The sequence below is a fragment of the Herpailurus yagouaroundi genome, unplaced genomic scaffold (assembly GCF_014898765.1).
Source record: "Herpailurus yagouaroundi ecotype Mexico unplaced genomic scaffold, PumYag 160, whole genome shotgun sequence".
Taxonomy (NCBI): Eukaryota; Metazoa; Chordata; class Mammalia; order Carnivora; family Felidae; genus Herpailurus; species Herpailurus yagouaroundi.
The window spans coordinates 54,015,065-54,035,015 of NW_024412401.1; the positions used below are offsets into that span (position 1 = coordinate 54,015,065).

The 19,951-nt window shown below is 47.5% G+C and overlaps 1 protein-coding gene across 1 annotated transcript in view; it reads right to left on the reverse strand.

Annotated features, from left to right (window-relative positions):
• DDX31 (DEAD-box helicase 31) overlaps positions 1-19,951 on the reverse strand; it is a 72,134-nt gene that overhangs the window by 51,530 nt on the left and 653 nt on the right. Inside the window, exons 2-12 of the mRNA XM_040481201.1 lie at positions 19,885-19,947; positions 14,378-14,625; positions 14,196-14,271; positions 13,207-13,250; positions 12,067-12,137; positions 11,027-11,091; positions 4,821-4,865; positions 3,420-3,461; positions 2,632-2,696; positions 939-1,058; positions 733-839 (exon numbers count right to left, since the gene is read on the reverse strand). Of these exons, the coding sequence (XP_040337135.1) occupies positions 733-839; positions 939-1,058; positions 2,632-2,696; positions 3,420-3,461; positions 4,821-4,865; positions 11,027-11,091; positions 12,067-12,137; positions 13,207-13,250; positions 14,196-14,271; positions 14,378-14,625; positions 19,885-19,947 (946 nt within the window). The remainder of the gene's footprint in view (positions 1-732; positions 840-938; positions 1,059-2,631; positions 2,697-3,419; positions 3,462-4,820; positions 4,866-11,026; positions 11,092-12,066; positions 12,138-13,206; positions 13,251-14,195; positions 14,272-14,377; positions 14,626-19,884; positions 19,948-19,951) is intronic.

The following is a 19,951-nucleotide window of genomic DNA, read 5'->3' on the forward strand; positions in this document are numbered from 1 at the left end:
GGATTCCTTAATCACAGGGTGTTATGGGTTTACAAGGCTTCTCAGGATCTTTGCTGTGCTCGCATGCACCATGAATTTCTAAGACAAGGAAGAAATATGTGGCGTTTCCCAAACTTCTGAGCACAGAATCATGGACTTTCTCTTAAAATGAAGGTTACTTAAGACACACTTGGCGAACTGGTATGCGTGTGCTGCAACAGGGCCAGTTTAACAAGCCAGACCTGAGAACGTGACAGCGGGGCTGTGTTGTGTGGGTGACTCTGGTGGCTGTGACTTTTCCAAGCCGTAGGGCCCCATCTGTAAAGGAGAGCTCAGAACGTCCGTCTCGTGAGGACGGAAAGACAGAAAGGAACTTAAAGAGGTTCAGGGCTCTTCAGCAGAAAGGTGGGCTGAGAACACTCAAAATAAAAAGCTCACGAAGCCTCTGGGTAGACGGGAGTCAGCCGTCACCTTTTCTCTCACCCCGCCACGAGCACCGGGAACACTCGCCTTACAGAGACAGCTCTGGACCTGCCCTGCCCTTCCCCCCACACCCCGGGGAGCATGGCAGAGCCTTGCATGACTGGCAGAGGGAGGCTGGGCCTGCAGGGCAGGGGTCCGGAAAGGCAGTCCTTCAGGGACACCGCCCTCCTGACCCTCTATCCCCATCGCTGAGAACCACCGCGGGCAAACAACGCCCATCACATCTAGATCGTTCCTCTTAAGAACAAAGAGCGTGTCTTTTCAACCCACCTTCTGTGAGTGTGGCCGACAGCAACACGTTTTGTCGTTGCTGGCACTCGGCATTCACGGCATTGAGTATCACTGTGATGTCCTTTTCAAAACCCAAATCCAGGATTCTGTGGTTTCAAGAGAAGGGATTTTTACTCCGCATGCAAAGTGAAGAGAGCACAAAAGGCTCGCTGCTCCTACCGTTCACGCTTCTGGGCAAGGCTCACCTGTCTGCTTCATCCAAAATCAGCCACCGTATCCGACTAAAATGAATGTTCTTTGTGGATTTGATATGATCCACCAGTCGCCCAGGAGTCGAGATAAGGATATTTATTCCTTTGCGGAGTCTGTTTAAAATTACATATCATAAAAGTAAATCAAATGGGGCTGTATCAACAGAAAGCACAGGAAGAAGGCACAGGAGGCAGATTCATTTGTAGCACCAACGTGCACGGCTTGAAGTCACGGCAAACAGGATGACAAATGGATACGAAGATACATTTGAGTTTCCATTTCCCTCAAAGTTTCTCTTGTCTAGAAGGTGATTATTAAGATCCGACGTCGTATTAAAATCATAAATGCAATAACTCTGAAAAGAATCTTTACTGCATAATCCGGTGCCCTTTACCTGGTTCGTGGATCCTTTCTAGGACATTCCAGAAAGATGGTCACCTAGCCTGTTCGTTCTTGAAGGTTTCTGCGCCATGGAAACTCCAGTCTAAATGAGTTACCGCAGGCCAGTGTGGTCTAATGGCTAGAATGGTTTCTTATACTGAACCTTTGTTTGTAGCCTCCATACAACGGGCACCTAACTTTGTCCCACAGACTAGGGAGAATAAATCTCAGTTCTTACTCCCAAACACCCTTTACTCCATATTTCCATAGCAATACAAGCTTCTAATTTTTAGCTGAGTGTATTTTCCAGCCTCTCTTGAAGTTAAGTTTGGTCGTAGGCCTATGTTCAAGCGATGGGATAAAAGGATAAAGGGAATATGCAAAAACCACAAATATCTCTGGAGGGAGGGGGGAGGATTCTCTTTGTTCCCGCTGGCAGGGAACAAGATGTAATGGCTGGAGCTCTAGCAACTCGCTAAGACTATGGAGTACACTTAAAAACGGAAGCCTCACTTAATGGCACAAAAAGGCAGAAGGAACCTGGTTCCTGACACCAGAGCTTCATGCAGGCCCTGGATGTGTTACCGTCAGGCTTCTTAGATGTGAAAGGAAAATACAACCGCCATATTGTTTGTGCCACTGCTGTTTGTTGTTGTCGTTATTTACAGCTGAACCAAATCTAACCAATACCTTTAGGTTTCAAGTTTAGTATTTACTCCTCAGTTACAAACTACACACAGAGCTGGGTGTTACTACTAAGCGTTAAGCTACAATACAATAAAAATGTTTCAAAAAGAATCCAGTCAACGTGGGATTTATCTGTGGCAACGTTTTCTCCTGAAATTACCCATCACCAGTTCCTACACAGAATTAGGAATCAGTGTTTTGGATATACAAAGCAAAGCGTAAAGCATTACATGTGAGTTTAGTATCTTGCCCTTGTAGAGCCAAATGACAAGCCCCCAGACTCCCAACGTGCACAAAAGAGAGTCGCCGAGGGGGCTGGATACCAAACAAGGGGGACCAAGGGATGCTGGGCGGGGAGGGAGGATGTTAAGCGGGTGGGGACTATGGTTACCGACCACGTCGGAAGGGAACCTCTGTGGGCTCGTCGGTATTTCGTAAGACAGCACCGCCTACAGGCGACAGGTCCCCGCTGCCTCGATCTGTCCCTCCGCTCTGGGACTAGGAAGCACAGGAGGAAACAAGACTCTCTCCAGGTTTAGAAGGACCAGGTCTCATTGAATAGGAAGGCAGAACAGACAGACTCAGACAGGAACGGACCATAAACCAGGCTCCGCATACCTGGCCTTTTCGGATTTCTTCCTCTCTCCGCCCATGAGCACCCCAGGCACGATCCAGGTGAACGGCTACAGGAAGACACCAGATGAGAATCAGAGCAGAGCCCCCTTCCCTGCAGACACAGAGACCGAATCCAAGGTCTTCTCCCCTAAAGACGCTGGGAGGGAAGACCTAGGCTTCACTGCAGACGCTGTCACTGTGCAGATGCCATTCCCGGGCATCGCCCGCCCCAGTGACGGGCAACAGCCACTTAAGTCACAGCTCCGGAACTGGCTCCCGGTGCCGTGAGAGGAACAGAGGCTTTCTCAGGGATTCAAACAGCTTCTCTGCCTTGCCCCGTCGAGGCCGAGTGGAGAACACATTTGACCTAAGCACAGCCCTTCCTTACTCCCCACCCCTGACAGAAGGAAGGACAGATCAATTCTCGGTTTGGCAGGCGCTGGCTCTCCTTTCTTAAACCCGACGTGCAGCTTTCTGGTAGCTTTCCACGTGCTCACTTCGGTTATACCTGTGAGTCTCCACGCGCGCCTCGTTAGGGACTATGGTGAACACATTACAGGACTCTAAGCACCAGGCAACCCCAGTAATCTAAGTTAGAAATCGGCAGTTGGTCCACTTCGGATCAGTCAAAACCTACAAACTATACCTGGGGAGAGCTGAGACGCCCAAGCAACAAAGCGAAAGTAAATTAATTCCTTGCTTTTTGAAAACAAAGGTAAGACTGGCAGACTTCTCTTTTCTCAAAAAGTCAGGAAAAAAAGGTAGAAAACTGGACTCGCGGCCCGCCTTACCTTAAGCAGTTTCTGGACAGTGTTGAAGCTTTGCAGAGCCAGCTGTGAGGAGTGAGCAGTTACAGATACTGAGCAAGGTTGTTCCCACCCGCCCCCCCTCCGCCCCCACCTCCCCAATCTTTTAAAAAAATTTAGACAACATGAAGTGATCAGATCCCAACCTGGACCTTAAGTTAAGATTTCAGGAAAAAAAAAAAAAAATCTGATCCACAGAATCTTCTCAGAGAATATACCTCGCTCTCAGACTACGTCCGAAAGCTGCCAGTTTGGAGACTTGGGCAGAGAGGCCGCGTCCATTCCTTGGACACACACAGAAACAGTGTTGTGTGCTCCCTCTGCTGGCTCAAATTCCCAGAGTGCCACACAGAGAACCACAAGCCTACGGTGCACGTGGATGGGGAAGCGTGCAGCATCGCCCTGGACGTGCCTCTCTTTAGGAAGAGAGGAAAACAGAACGTGCAGGAAGGAGTCACCTGAAGGAGCAATCGACAGGCGAGCCTCTGGGCACCTTGCTTTCAAGGTGGCGTCAGGTATCCTTCAAGTACGCCCCACGGAACACCGAGAGACGGTCACCCCCGAGTTTATTAAAGGAACAGAATCTAACAAGCCCAGTGGAGACCAGAGGAAGTGAAAATTAACGTAGGTTATAACCATTAACCACCATAAGAAAGCCTCAACACAATCCCTTTATCCAAGCGCATGTACAGAGTTCCCACATGCTTAGTATTCACGACGCGTCCCAGGGAAGTAGCAAGTTTGCCGCTGTGAAAATTTAAATAGCTCCACGCCTGCTCCTTCCCAGGACTGAGCTGAGAAAGGGCACTGCAGGCTGTGTAAGGCTGTGTTAACAGGCTGACTGGAAACCTCCATCTCCGTGATCAACTCTCCGCAAGGAAGTGATTAGCATTTGATAGAGAAAACCGGTGCCCTAATCTACACTTGCCTCCGTAGGCAAATAAACTAGATCAGACAGAAGAGATTCCCACCAAGACAGAAGAAAAACGTCGAGAAGCTTAACTTGCAAGAACACGTAAAATTCTTGGTACCATGGCCTCTTTTTAAAAAAGTTCACTTTAGGGCTGACTGCTCTAATTTTTAATTAAGCTATAAAAGAAACAAAAAAGTCTGAAAATGTCATTATTTTAATTCCTTTTAAAAGGACAGAGGCTTATCGTGTCATTCGTTTCTAGACACCAGGGAAATACTTTTCCATACTCAGCTTATGATTTTCACAGAGTCTTTGAATTTTTCTCCTTAACAGGAACCAGAGGGATGGTCCCAGGCCAAGGGAAGGGTGCAGCAGGGAGAAAAATGGTAAAACCCACTTTTAATTTCGAACGGGTCTTACTCTCAGAAGGAAAGCACTTGCTCAAAAGGCGTCCTGACAGTGAGGCTGCTTACCTCTCTCGTTGGCACCAGCACCAGGGCATAGGGGCCATCACTGCGCTGTGGACACAGAAGGAAAGAAACGCCATGAGTCAATGAACGAAGGTCACGGGACTCCGGTGGACAGAACCCGAGGGCGGCCACTCGCAAACATCAGAAGCGTCTCATGAGAGAGGGGGACGACGATGCCCACTACTCTTCTCATGCAACCTTGTTCTAAAGGTTCTGCCTCGGGGCGCCTGGGTGGCGGCTCGGTCGGTTGGGCGTCCAACTTCAGTTCAGGTCACGATCTCACGGTTCGTGAGTTCGAGCCCCACGTCGGGCTCTGTGCTGACTGCTCGGAGCCTGGAGCCCACTTCGGATCCTGCGTCTCCCTCTCTCTCTGCCCCTAAACCACTCGCATTCTGTCTCTGTTTCTCTCAGAAATAAATAAACATTAAAAAAAAGTTTTTTTTAAAGGTTCTGCCCCATGCGGTCAGACAAGAGAAAGAAAATACATATAAAACCGGAAAGCAGGAGACAAAACAGTCATTATTAGATGACAGTTTATCCTAAAAAACAAAACAAAACAAAAATCTACTACAAGAAAAGACAACTCAGTCAAGTAGCTAAATGCAAACTTAATACACACAAATTACAGCCTTCTGACATAAAAAAGTTAGAAAATACAATGGAGGGGGAATCACCCAAGAGCAGCAGCGGGAACAACAGGAAGGCTGACAAAAAATGTACAAAATGCTTGTGACAGAAACTGTAAAACCCTTCTGAGGAGCATAAAGTAAAATGTGAATAAATGGGAAACCATTCCTATTCTTGGATAAGATGGCGCCTTATCACAAATGAGCCAATTGTAAGTCAACCCATTAACGTAACGCGACCCTAAGAAAGCTGCCACAAGTCTGCACATACACACACGCGCATATAAAGTAACACATATGGACAAGCTGACTTCAAAGTTCCTATGAAAAATCAACGTGCAAGAATAACCAAAACATGTCCGAAAAACAACAGATGTTAAAACGATTTAGAACTACCATAATATAAATAATGACTTCACAAGCAAACAAAGTTAGAGAAGTAAAGTTGGAATTAAGTTGGCCATTTTCCGGATGACATAAATCTCAGAAACTATACAACATCAATACGTTTTATAACATAAAAACTTTTAACTTTTTTTTTTAAATTTTTTTTTCAACATTTATTTATTTTTGGACAGAGAGAGACAGAGCATGAACGGGGGAGGGGCAGAGAGAGAGGGAGACACAGAATCGGAAACAGGCTCCAGGCTCCGAGCCATCAGCCCAGAGCCTGACGCGGGGCTCGAACTCCCGGACCGCGAGATCGTGACCTGGCTGAAGTCGGACGCTTAACCGACTGCGCCACCCAGGCGCCCCAAAACTTTTAACTTTAGAATGGGCAAACAGTGACTAAATAAAATCAAGTAATAAACGGCAAAACGAGGGGAGAGAAAGGGCCAGCTTCCTTAGTTCACAAAAGGCCTATAATTCGATGAAAAAATGAAAACAAAAAAAGACCACAACGACTTATATAGAAAAATGGAGACAGGACACAAGTAGCTAATTTATGGACGTGAGAATTCAAGACATGGCTTTTACACATGCAAAGAGATGCTCAACTCCACTGTCAAATGAGCAAAACTTAAGCAGCCGATGGTGTCACTAGGGCACGGGTGAGCAGGGACTCCTGTACCGCCGTGGGGAGAGCACAAAGTGGCTTAACCCATTCGAAGTTCAGTGCGGGGGGGCGGGGCGCCTGGGTGGCTCGGTGGGTTAAGCATCTGGCTTCAGCTCAGGTCATGATCTCACGGTTTGTGAGTTCGAGCCCCACACAGGGTGAGGTTCATGAGCTTGAGGCCCACTTCTCTCTCTGCCCCTCACTCACTTGCACCCTCTCTCTCTCTCTCTCAAAAAAAAAAAAAATAATAAAAAAAAATAATAAAGTTCAATTGTGGCATTATCCACCGAATGAAAATGCCGCTCCCACTGTCAGTGTATCTTTAAAAGATACACCCGTAAGTGTACGTAAAAAAGTAAACTATTTTACAGACTGTATTTGTAACAGTCTCGTTTGTAGTGAAATACTGGATGGAAGGGAAGTCCTACCAGTGAGGGGCTGACGCCCTAACTCGGGGTACCCCCATGCAGTGGGACACCAGACGGCCGTGAAAAAACCAGGCACGTGGGCACGGTACTGCTAAGAAGCCATCCCAAAACGTGTTAAGTGAGCACCAACTAGCAAGGCACAAACATCATGTACAGCAAGCAACCTCCTGTGTTATCGCCCCAAACACAACAGAAAGAAACACAGAAGCTCCGGCTGAGGGGGAAGGGGCCTGTGCGCCCCCGCACTCGCTCTCTCTGCAGAGACCAGCCCTGGGAGGGCCACCAGACGAGCACAAGGGCATCGCGTCCCCAGAGAGCCCTGCCATGCGGGCGACAGGGACTGTGAGGACTGACTTCTCACCGTGTATTTTTTGGTACTCTTTTAATCTTGTAACGCGTACACTGTATCTAAAAATATACGTGTAAAAAAACCCAAGAAGTACCCTGAGAAAGGCCCCAAAGTCAGTGGTGACTTGCACCTCCAAAGTGCTCAGACACTCAGGACTTAATCAAAACCGTGTCAGGGCAGAAGCTAAGCGTGGATTTAGAACAGGTTCAATTACAAGTATGGATTTCATGTTTTGCATTGGAAACATTTACCCACGAGGAGGAAAGGATTTGGAACTCAAACTAGAGCCGCCTATCCTCGACGTCAAGTCTGCGAGGCTGTGCTGAGGCCCAGGCAAGAACGGTAAACATGTTAGTACAACGGTATCAGCGTGCCACAGTGTGACGTTACGAGATTCTGACATTTCAAAAGGTGTTACTACACACAGAAGAAGAAAGAAAAATCAATTCCTCGCAGGGCAGAAGTGAGCAAAGAAGGATGGTTGTGTTGTTTAAAAACAAAACAAAACAAAACAAAAAATCAGAGCCCAGATGCCCAAATAACTGAAAGAGCGAAAACACAGAAAGCCAATCCGTTCTCATTCCATCGCCAAAGTAATTTAAGACTCTGCTGGGTGCCTTGAGCTTCCTGCTCCCTCCAGATCGGTTTTTTACAGGTCAAATCATTTCACAATGAACTCCAAGGGTCCCAATTGAATATTACTTGAAACGAGTGAATTAAATTTGAGCTTAGAGAACTCTTTCTACAGAAAACTTCAGTCTTGAATAGAATGAGCCGTTACTGACATTAAAATACACGCAGCAAAGAAAAACCACCACGTGGCTTGTGAACGTCTCTGTAGAGCAGCAGAGAAAATCCCTGCCTTGCAATCCAGCCCCGCGCCCACGTGGTGACGCTTCCGAAGCGTCCGGGTGCGTCAGCTCGGAAGCTCGCGGCAACCCTGGCGGACACGCGCGCTGCCTTCGGCTCCACCCCACCGGTGACGTCACTGAGGCACAGAGGGATGGAACGATTTGCCGGAGGACACACTCAGACCCAGGACGCCACCTGCCTCAGGTACGTGATCCCACCTCTCTCGTCCTTGGTCCACGGGCCTATGAGACGAGACGGTGGGGCTGGAACCACAGGACCCGTTCCGGCTCAAATAGTCCCAAGCTCTTCAACCATATGTGTGTAAATAACAACCCGCTGCTCACAGGGAACTGTCCTAACACGTATAAACGGATGAGACTTTACCACATCGTTGCAATACTTGGCCTTTCCTCTCCAGCTGGGTAGCGTACAACGCCAAGTCCTTTGTATGAATTATCTTACTGTGAGGTGTCCAATGGGAAGAAAACATCGGTCACCTGTAGGAAATACATTCCTCACTCATCCACGTCAGAGGAAATCGGTATCAGCAGTTCAAGTATCTTTCTTGTCTCTTCACACGCGCGCACACACACAGTACTATTTATGCAGCCAGATCATCCAGTACATACTGTTTTATCCTCTGCCCTTTTTAAAAAAAATTTTTTTTTTAACGCTTATTTATTTTTGAGACAGAGAGAGACAGAACGTGAATAGGGGAGGAGCAGAGAGAGAGGGAGACACGGAATCCGAAACAGGCTCCAGGCTCTGAGCTGTCAGCAGAGCCCGACGCGGGGCTCGAACTCACGGACCGCGAGATCATGACCTGAGCGGAAGTCGGACGCTCAACGGACTGAGCCACCCAGGCGCCCCTCCTCTGCCCTTTTTTGATTAACATGTAAAAACACCTGTCAAGTTCACAAAGAGTAACTGAAAAAAATACCAGTTTTAATGGCTATGTAAGGTTTCATCACTTGGATGTTGTGTAGGATTTCGGGGTTTTTTTTTTTTAATTTCTTTTTAATCTTTACTTTTTTTTTTCAAGAGAGAGACAGCGAGCAAGCGAGCAAGCACGAGTGGAAAAGGAACAGAGAGAGGGAGACACAGAATCCGGAGCAGGCTCCAGGCTCTGAGCTGTCAGCACAGAGCCCGACGTGGGGCTCGAACTCAGACTGCGAGATCATGACCTGAGCCGAAGTCGGATGCTCAACCGACTGAGCCACCCAGGCACCCTGGACTTCGGTTTTATTGATTTAAAATTATGTAAATAAATTTTAAGTAAAATTTAAATATTCACTTTGAAATGAATTTAAGCTTACAAAAAAATTACACAGATTATACGAAGAACTCTCTTATATCCTGCTCCCAGCTTCCTTAGGCAGTATCGATTCTCAAAATCCCAGTACAAGGATCAAACCCAGGAAATCAACGCTGATAAGCTACTATGAGTGAATCTGTCTACAAACTGTATTCCGGTCTCACTGACTGACTTACTAACGTCCTTTCCCCAGACTAGGATCTGATTCAGAACCACGTGGTTGCATTTGGCCACTACGTCTCCTTCACCTCTTTTGACCAGGGGCAGTTCTTCAACATTTCTTTATATTTGTTCTGTTTTGTTCTTCTGTGACCGTAATGCTTTTGAAGAGCAATGGTCAGTCACGTTGCAGAATGTCTCTTGATTTGGGTTCGTCTGATGCTTGCTCATGATTAAATTTGGGCCAGAAAGCCACAGAAGGGACGTCGTGTCCTCTGGGCACCTATCTGGAGGGAGGTGCGTGAGGTCAGCGCATCTGTGCACTGGTGATGCCCACGCTGACCACCGGGGTGAAGGCGGTGACAGCCACTTCCCCATCGTAGAATTACTGTCTTCCCCTTTGGGACTAAGAGGGGTCTTGCAGGGAGATGCTTGGAGACCCAGTAAACCTCCCAGTTTTCATGCCGCTTTCGTCCACTCCTTTCAGGGCATGCCGATCCCTGTGGGGGCGGTACAACCAAGGCACCTGCCAGATGGCGACATTCTACTTCCGTCACTTCTGTGGATGTCCGGAGGAAGTCTACTGGAAGGAAGGCCTTTCCTTCTCCCGTTTCTCTATTTATTCAGTAACTGATTTGTATCCGTTTGTCCTGGTGGGTATAGGTTTTAGCCTCTGGGCTGCAAACCAATGCTATCGCTACTTGTGTAGTCCCTCGGTACCAGGTAGGCTTGGTCCACGCCTAACTCTGTGTGTTCACACCGAGAAGAAAAGTAACCAACCAGCTCTTCTCAGCTGCTTGTGCACCCACCTCACCTCCTATTTCAGGTCTCGCCCTGTCCTTCCTACTGAGGATAACCAGGGACATATCTGTGGGACTCTGGGCGGGGTTTTGAGATGATGCCTGTGCCTCCGGAGCCTGGCAGTTAACTGGCCTCCTGGGGAACCCAATTCTGGCCCCTTTGGCCCAAACGTAACTAAATGTGCCTCCCAACTAAAGACAAGACTCCACCATTGTTCCCTAGCCTCCATTTCTTTCTGTAAAATTAGATGAACAGAAATACCTGTAACTCGTTGGGCCTGGGGAGGTGGGGGGGGGGGGGGCGGCGGCGGCTAGGATTTGAGAAGATGACACTTTGGCAAAGCATCCGGCACAGTGTATGACACACAAGGAGCATTGATTTTACAAACGCTCCCTGTTGGATGTGCTGTGATGATTACAAAATACAGTTATTCTATTCTACTCTGGGCACAGTCTTCAGATGCAACATGTTTGTAGGACATAAACATCAGTGAATGAATTAAAAAAGAGGCAAGAAAACAACGCTAAATGAAAAGAGTCTTTTGGTCCCAGTGGTCCTGCTTTGGTTCAGTTCCGTGGTTGCTTATGTAACATGAGCAGTAAAAGAAACACACTATACTCACCTGTATTTTTGATTTCATTGCTTGAAGAGACTGGACCACAGGGATACAGTAGGCAAGCGTTTTACCTTTTAAAAAAGTACAGAAGCAGTTAAAATCACAGGCCCTAGAAGATGGAGGGAGGGCGAAGACAGTAAAGAAAATGGTCTCTGCTATCTTTGGGCAGCACTAAAAGCCAGGGACAGGAAAAGTGTTAAGTCCTACAACCAAGAGCGGTAAAGACAGCATCTGCCCCCCTGCCATGACTCCCAATTTTGCTCTGTGAACGCACTACTTCCAAAAACACCCTGCAGCTTCAGCTCCTTTCTCCAGCCAAGAAGGGAGACAATGACACATTTCCCAAGTTACACAAAAGCTCAACTGGATGACTGTCCTTCAAAGCCAGAAAACTCCTCCTCTAAAGTCATCCTTAATCACTCAAATGAGCCTCCTGGTCAAGTGAATGATGTGGGCAGCACCGAGGTGTTTAGAAGCCAGTCTGAACCCCAGAGCTAGCCTCTATAGACCAGGAAGAAACCAAGGAATGGCAAAAGCCACCAGGCGGGTGGCTGAGCTGGGGGGAGTGGAGAACAGCTGATTAGCCCCATGCAGGGCACAAGAGGGTCACAAGAACACGTCTAGAGACAATGTGGAAGAAGCAAAATCTGTGCTCCACGTTGCAGCAAAACAACTAGCATCCAATCAGTGCGTGCTCATGTTGAACCATGCTTTATTCTAAGAAACTATTTATCCCCCACTGGAGGGAGGACGGGCAGCTCGAGCCACAGACGGTGGACTGGGCAGAGCCCTGACAGAGGCTCTGCAGAGCGAGAGCAGAACCTGGCCACGTCCGGATCACTCCTGATCACAGCACCATCAGCCACCCCCTTCCTTTCGCCGCAAGAACAAATTCAGGGCCCTAATCAAGAGAAGCATGGCCTCCCCTCCTCCCCCCAGAAAGCAAAGCAGCCGCCACCACAGACAGCCATCTCGCTACGTGACCTACAAGGTGACTGTGGCCTTGGTATCGGGGCAAGAAGGACAGAAGTTAAATGATGACTGACCTGAGCCCGTCTGAGACCTCACCAGAGCATCTCTGCCCTCCAGCAACACGGGAATACTTTGCTTCTGAACGCTTGGGCCACCCAAAAGAGAGAACACATGCTCGTATGTAACGTTTCACCCTGTCGTGTTTACAGGCAGAGAAGCGGGACGCACAGATCGCAACCGCCCCCACGCGTCGCTTGTCTGCCAACTGCCACCCTGGAATATCGAGACATTCGAGCGAAGCTGCTGAGGAGCTTCTGACGGCTGGAGGAGTAAAACCTCAATTAAATTTCTGGAACTCAGTTGAAAATGCTGAGGCAAAAGGGGCAGGCGTGGTGACAAGCTGGAGCTACCACGAGAGCATAGCACGCATGCACCTGCCTCCCGTGGCAGACGTTGTGGAAAGAGTCCCACGCCAAAGGGTACAAGAAATCCTGTCAGCCATCCTGATAGCCTGGAGCTCTTCTCACTCTCCAGAAAACCAAGGTGCACTAGGATGTGTCCACATGTGCATTTAAAAACAAACAAGAAAAAGGGCACAGAATTCATTCAAATTTGGTTGATGAAACTGAATAAAAAAATTGGGGAGGGGGCTCCTTATTTCACTCTTCAATACTCATCAATTTGCACCTATAAGTAAAATGTGATGACTAATAAAATGTAAACACGCATAGGTGCTCGCAAAAAGGAAGTTCACCTCTGCTCTACGCCTTTTACTGTTCCGTTTTCCAGAACCGTCACTATTAAACATCCAAAAAATTTTTTTTCAATATCCCGCTCTATCCAATCAAATACCTACTCCTGTCTTTTTGGTTGCCTCTAATTCTTACTAGTAAACAATGACATGAGAAATTCTGCATCGTGGACATGTTATTCTCAGGCAAGCACATGGACGGCAGCAGGATCACATGGAGACCAGCATCTGGACCAGTTTAGAGCTGAGAACAGAAGTAGATGGGGACTCAGCCTCTCCATTTAACAAGTGAGGGAACGGAGTGGCTAAGTGATGCGTCAGGCCCTCGATGGGCAGCAATCTGGCAGTGTTGTCTAACACCAAGACAAAATGTGCTCTGTATGCCACAGATAATTCAGATCTCATCTGGTTATAGCCATCCAAGTTTTAAGAAAATCAAGACTGGCCTCGAACCCTTCCTTACCTGGTCATGCTAGTCATGTTTAAGACCGTATTTATCGTGGAAATCTAAAAGAGAAAACAAAAAATAAATATTTTTAACTTCTGACTTTTTGGTAAAAGCCTATTTAATGAAAAAAGAAGATACTGGGAAAAAACTGATGACTATGTTCAAGTCAAGTTCTTCCAACCCAGTGAGTCTCGCCTGAGGGTGGTTCTGCTCCACCCCTGCGCCCACACAGGTGGCAACATCTAGAGAGATTTTTGGTTGCTACAAGTGGGGCCAGGGACACCACTGGAATCAAGTGAGTAGAGGCACGGGTGTTGCTGGACATCCTATCACACGCAGGACAGTGCTCATGACAAAGAGTTATCCATCCCCAAATGCCCACAGCACGACCCTGCTCGATGTCCCTGCTCAAACCCGTAGGTGCGAAAACAGCTTACGTAAGGCACCCTGAAGGACTAAGTGAGCTGTGACCACAGGAGCAAAGGAAAACCAGATTCCCTAAAAGTTAACGCATTTTTCTCTCCTTACTCATAAATAAGAGCGGAAACTTCACTCATGGTTAAATTAAAAAAAAAAAAAAAAAAAAAAGGGTCCATCTGTTTGTAGAAAACGTGTGTTAAAACAGCCCCGTCTTCTTCAATTCTTTGTAACAGGCTGCCCTTGAGACGAAGATGCCAGCTCAGTTCCCTCTCCTATCCAGATCAGCCTCCGCGTCCCATCTACCCATGATTAGGAGCCTGTCCTAGGCACACTAGCTGAACTGTCTGGCCTAATTTGAATTAGATGAGGAGAGTGTTTGGTTCCTTAAAAAGTGGGTGCGGATGGAGGTTGGGACAGTGAAGAGTAACATAAGCTCACTGGGATCATCCCAGAAGAGCATCTCATCAGTCTGACTTCACTCAGGTAGCTGGGAGCAGAAATAACCACTCTTTTTCTTTCTAGACATTCCGAATGAATAACCACATCGAAAAAACCGACCACACGAGACACTGAGAGATACTTACTAAATGTGGGTGGAGGTCCAGTTTGTGAAAAGCGTCTGAGGTGAACACCTGTTCTTGCACCTGCTTTACTACAGGTCTGCAAATGACGAACAAAACCCGGGCATCAGTTCCAATCAACAGAGCAAAAGGCGGAATACACTTCACTCCTCTTATTCCCGAAGTGCACCTGTGCCTGAACATACCTGTGGAGCTCTGGAATTTCGGGGTTGTTTTTAAACAACGAAGAAGTCCTAATGCATGGTTTCTGCTCTCGGTTTTTACCGCTCACACCAACCAAAGATTCATTCGGAGAAAATGTTTTCCCCTTAAAAGTCCTTTGTGCTTCTTCAGCAGCAGCTTTCTTGGCTGGGAGAAACGCCGCCGCGCTCCTCCGCTTCGCTGGGGGAGCCTCACTGGATGCTCGGTACTTTCTTTTGGTAGCCTCTGCGTGCTGCGTTGTTCCCAAAAGGAAAGAGCGACAAGAGATGCATTAGTCCATGAAGACAGACGTCACAGTGAAGCCTGACTGCCCACAGAATTGCCTCTCTCCCTGCAGAGATCATTACGCCCCATATGTCGAGCAACAGTTTAGGGTCTGCAATCAGATTCTTTGACTCAGCTTTTTTTCCCCCCCAAAAAGAAAAAAAAAAGAAACCAACCCCCCCCCCCCCAAAAATCTCAGCTCATTCATCCCCTAGACCTCACCATCCATCTTAACTATCAACTCAACCAAGATGAGGGTAAGGATAAAGAAGGGAGAAACCTTTCGGGGGCTGAATATTACCAAATGGGAGTCTCCGTTAAGGGAAGAGAGAACCCACCTTGTGAAGTGTGCCCGCTAGATCAATCCGTTTCCCTGGATGTCCATCTACACAAGAAGAACAGGGGAGGGGAGCGCATCCTCTCTCTCCACCAACAAAGCCTGTTGGTGACTATACATGGGAGGCTGCATCCCAGCTCATGCCCAGGAAGCGGAAACCTTCATTACCGCTCTACCCCAGAGTGCTTGGATCGCTGTCACTCTCTCCCCTCACGCTGCTCCCCCAGATTCAGATGGCTTGGAGACGTTTCCTACTCGCCGTTTCCATTCCAAATGAGAATTCTACTCCATCCATCACTTCTACCACAATTATTTCCAATTCTCTTTGCCTTTCAATTCCCCATCTGATAGTCGGTTGCAGGCTACAACGCTCGATATTTTTTTTTGCCTGTTGCTTCTCATTTCCATAACATGAATCTGGCTACCTGCACCATGTCCAAACTTCTCCTAAGAGAAGAAGCATCCAATTTTCTTTGGAAACAAATTTGTTTCCTTTCTGCCTTCTCTTCCAATTTACACACGAATACAAAAACATCCCGTGAGTAGCTAGTGCTTATTATCCTGGTGTTTTCATTTCTCTTGGAATGTCATTCTCCCCTTAGCTCGAAATGACGAATTCCATTTACACATCAGCTTGCTTTAGCCATGACTGTCAGCTTCAGGCTAACCTACCAATAACAGTAGTTGTTTGTTCCTGGCACCATAGGACTCCTATACCCAAATAATTCAATAAATACAACTTCGAGTATTTAATATTAATAAAGTTAAGTATTACTAATTAAGTTAAAAATAACCCTCATTTTACAAATTTATTTTTACAAAGTCCCAAGTTCATGAATGTTCAGAGTAAAGAAACAGATGAAGTCAAGTTCCGGGTCTGCTGAATCATTTGCAAGGCACAATGAAATGTGCAGACTTTCCTTGATTTATGGAACTAGGGACTCTCAGAGCATAAAAAGGCCTGAAGGCCACTCCCACCGTGAACAGACTTTCTACCACCGTCCCCCAGACAGATGGCCTTGCAGTAGGCTTTGCCTCCACACCTCCTCTTACTGCTCTCCATCCACCAAGGCAGACCGAATTCTAGGGGTTAGGAAGCGGCTTCTGACATTCAGACAAGAGCCGCCCCCTTGATCATCTCTCTACTCGTCTGAGGTTTGCTTTCTGCAGCAACACAAAACAAGCTTATTTCCTCTGGGACATAACATTCCTTCACACATCGTGTAAATCTTTTACTTTCTTCTTTGGAATAAATATCCCAAACAGGACATGAACTTTCGATCCTTTATCATCCCAGTCACCTGTTACGCTCAGGTCAACTTTTCTTTAAAAGCAAGTATTCAGAGGGGCGCCTGGGTGGCTCAGTCGGTGAAGCGTCCGACTTTGGCTCAGGTCATGATCTCGCGGTTCGTGAGTTCAAGCCCCGCGTCAGGCTCTGTGCTGACAGCTCAGAGCCTGGAGCCTGCTTCAGATTCTGTGTCTCCCTCTCTCTCTCTCTGACCCTCCCCCGTTCATGCTCTGTCTCTCTCTGTCTCAAAAATAAATAAACGTTAAAGAAAAAAATTTAAAAAATAAAAGTATTCAGAATCAAGCACGGTATTTCACAGGGTTTCCACTGCTCTTAGGCTAAAATTAAAAAACCTGTAATATGATCTACAAAGCCCTCTAGAAGCTGGCCTCTGCCCATCTCACCAGTCTCAGCTGTCCTGATCTTCCTTAATTCCTAGAAGGCACCATGTTCCTTCCTCCCTCAGGGCCTTTGCACATGCTATTCCCATACCCATGTCTCCAACCCTCACTTTGGCTGGTTAACACATACTCATCCTTCAGATTGAGGCTTACTGGGCCCTCAGAAGAACCTTTCCTGACCTCTTCTCTCCACGTAGTCAAGCCAGGGTTCCTACTCTTGGCTCTCCTGGCACCCTTATTCTTCTCTATAGCACTCAATACAATAACAAGCATAAAATGTAATTTGTTATGTGGTGTCCATCTTCCCATTAAACCACAAACTCTATAAGGAAACGGACAAGTCTGCCCAGTAGAGCATTGAATCCCCTGTATGAACTCATGTCTGCACAAAGTAAGTGCTCAATAAATACTTACAAGATGAACAACACCCAATAGAATTATCCCTCTCCATAAGCCGGACACTATTCCCCTACTTGTTAGCTTTTCTGCCCCACATCCACAACACGTTCATTTAAAACACCCTACTACATAGTGGCTATCAAGTAGCTTGATTCTGAACACAAGGCTGGACAATTAGCCAAGCCCTTGAAGAACTCACAGATTAGTGGAAGAGATGAATGTATAAAACCACAAACTCAAATCTGTATTTGTACTCAGAAAAAATATACACACAAAGGGTCGTGAAAGCACAAAATAAGATTCCCACGGCCTGTGGCAAGGGGAAAGGAGGCCAGGAGACAGAAATGCTTCAGGAGGTGGCATCTGAGCAAAGAACATACCTGAATCTACTAAAACATCAGCTCTACAACAGTAAGCAAATCACCTTCCTCTGAGTCTCTGGTCCTGCACCTGTAAAACGAGGGGCGTTCTGGTGGATGACCTTTAGGAGCCCGCCTAGGCCTGAAAGCCTAAATACTACACCTCTGACGTTAATAAATACACTATAGCTCAGGCAATACACTAAGTACTTAGGTGGATTATCTAATGTATCAATACAGGTACTGCTATCATCCCATTTTAAGAGGAGATCACTGAGGCAGCAATATGAGGCGACTTGTCCCAGGGTCACCAAGCGATACAGGCTTTGCTCAGGCACTGATTCCACAGCCAGGATTCCTGAGGGTTGTGCTATAATACCATTTTTTAATTCCAGCTTGGTTAGAAAACATCGTATACAGCTTGGTCCCTCTTCTGAGTTGTTTTTTAGAAGGATTTACACCAAAATGTTAACCAGAGTTATATCGGAGCATGGCAATTATGGATTTTTTTCTTTAACATACTTCCCAAATTTCCTACAATAAATTTGTATTAATTGAATCATCAAAAAACATTTTTAGAAAGAAAACATTCTACATAGTGTTATAAATAGCATAACTTACGTTGTTGAGGCCTTTCCAAGTTCAGAATATTAGCTACTCATCCCAAATTCAGGCCACTGGCAAATTTGATCAACATATCTATAATTCTCATTCAAGACATAAAAAATGTAGATGCAGACAAGGGCACCACAGACCCTTGTCATGACCTTATTAATACATATCATTTGACACAGTGGTTCAGGCGATCATAAAACCAGACACCCTATTTTTATTTATTCAACTCACTCAACAAAGTTTGGGGATTTTGGGGGCGCCTGGGGGACTCAGTCGGTTGAGCATCCGACTTCAGCTCAGGTCATGATCTCACGGTCTGTGAGTTCGAGCCCCGTGTCAGGCTCTGTGCTGACAGCTCGGGGCCTGGAGCTTGCTTCGGATTCTGGGTCTCCCTCTCTCTCTGCCCCTCCCCCGCTTGCACTCTGTCTCTCAAAAATAAACAAACGTTAAAAAAAAAAAGTTTGGGAATTTTTTTTTAAGATTTTATTTTTAAGTCATCTCTACACCCAATGTGGGGTTCGAATTTACAACCCCAAGATCAAGGGTCACACACTCCACCGACTGAGCCAGCCAGGCGCTCAACAGTTTCAACAGTGCTTCCCACTTGTCACTAGGCTCCTGTATGGCACAAGCCTCCCACTGGCCTCTGGATGTAGCGATTCCATTACTCAAAATGGTGCCAATACTTTACCTATCATTGGCATTTATCAAGTGCTCTTGTGGGCAAGAAAATACATAGGATCTTTACGTATGTGATTTCATTTACTCCTCATAAATAACTTCATACGAGGTAAAAACTACTGTTCCCATTTTACGGGTAGGAAAAGTGAGGATCAGACCTCCCTGCAAGGTTACAACATCAGCCTGCTGCAAAGCTGGCTTCTAATCTCAGGTCTGTCCTACCCAGACCCCAGGGTCCCAGGGGCTCTTCAGTATTTCCCCTTCCTCCTCCCAGAAAAGTGGCCACCCCACTGGCTAGCTGAAAACTCCAATTCCCAAACCTCTAAATCCTAAAGCTTGATGATCACTGAAAAATCACCAAAGAGAAACCCTAATACCAACTCGAGGAATTTCAGCTTCAACACGTTGGATGAACTGACCTTCAGCAACCAATCCGTCAACGGAATCACCTGTTGGTTTTTGGAGAAAACACACACCTTCCTTGGCCCAAGGTCCTGTAACTTACGCCTCTACAAGGGGCTTTCTGCCCTGCAGCCCTCCTCTTTTCCAGGAGAGAAGTCAACCGTCCCAGAAACCAGTTTCCAGCTCTGGCTTGGTTGAAATTGAAGGCACCTTTCCCCTCCCTAGTGAGCGGAGTATACTGATGCTCCGTTATTCTCTCTCCCCACTGCCCGTGGATGAGAATCTAGGCCACTTTTGCAAGTTCATGAAGAAAATCTCTAGTCTCCAGTCCTCGTTCCTGCAACAAACGACCCCTGGTTGAGGCAACGGTGGCTGAGACAAGTTACAAAGAGGCGAGGCTGGCAAGAGGCCGGGCGGGCACTCGCCCCGGGGTCAGGTCCTAACTTGGGGTGGGGGGGCGACGGGATCCGCCGCTCACCCCTGCCACCCGCAGCCCGAGAGCCGGCGGGCGTCCCTCCACGCCCGCGCCGCTCCCTCCTGGGACATCCCCGCGGGGTGATGTTCCGGTCTCAGACACGTGCCCCTCTGCGACTCCTCCAGAATCTGCCAGATAACCCGCTTCCCAACCACCGCCCCGGACTCCGGCGGCAATTCCAAACCCTACCCTGCGGCGAGGCGGCCGCTCGCGAGGTGCGGCGGGCCGGGCCTCAGATGCGGACGGCTCCGAAGCCGGGGCAGAACTCACCCGCCTCGCCTGGGCCCGGCGGGGTCCCGAGAGCGTCTCGGGGGCGGCGGCGGCGGCCGGGGACTCG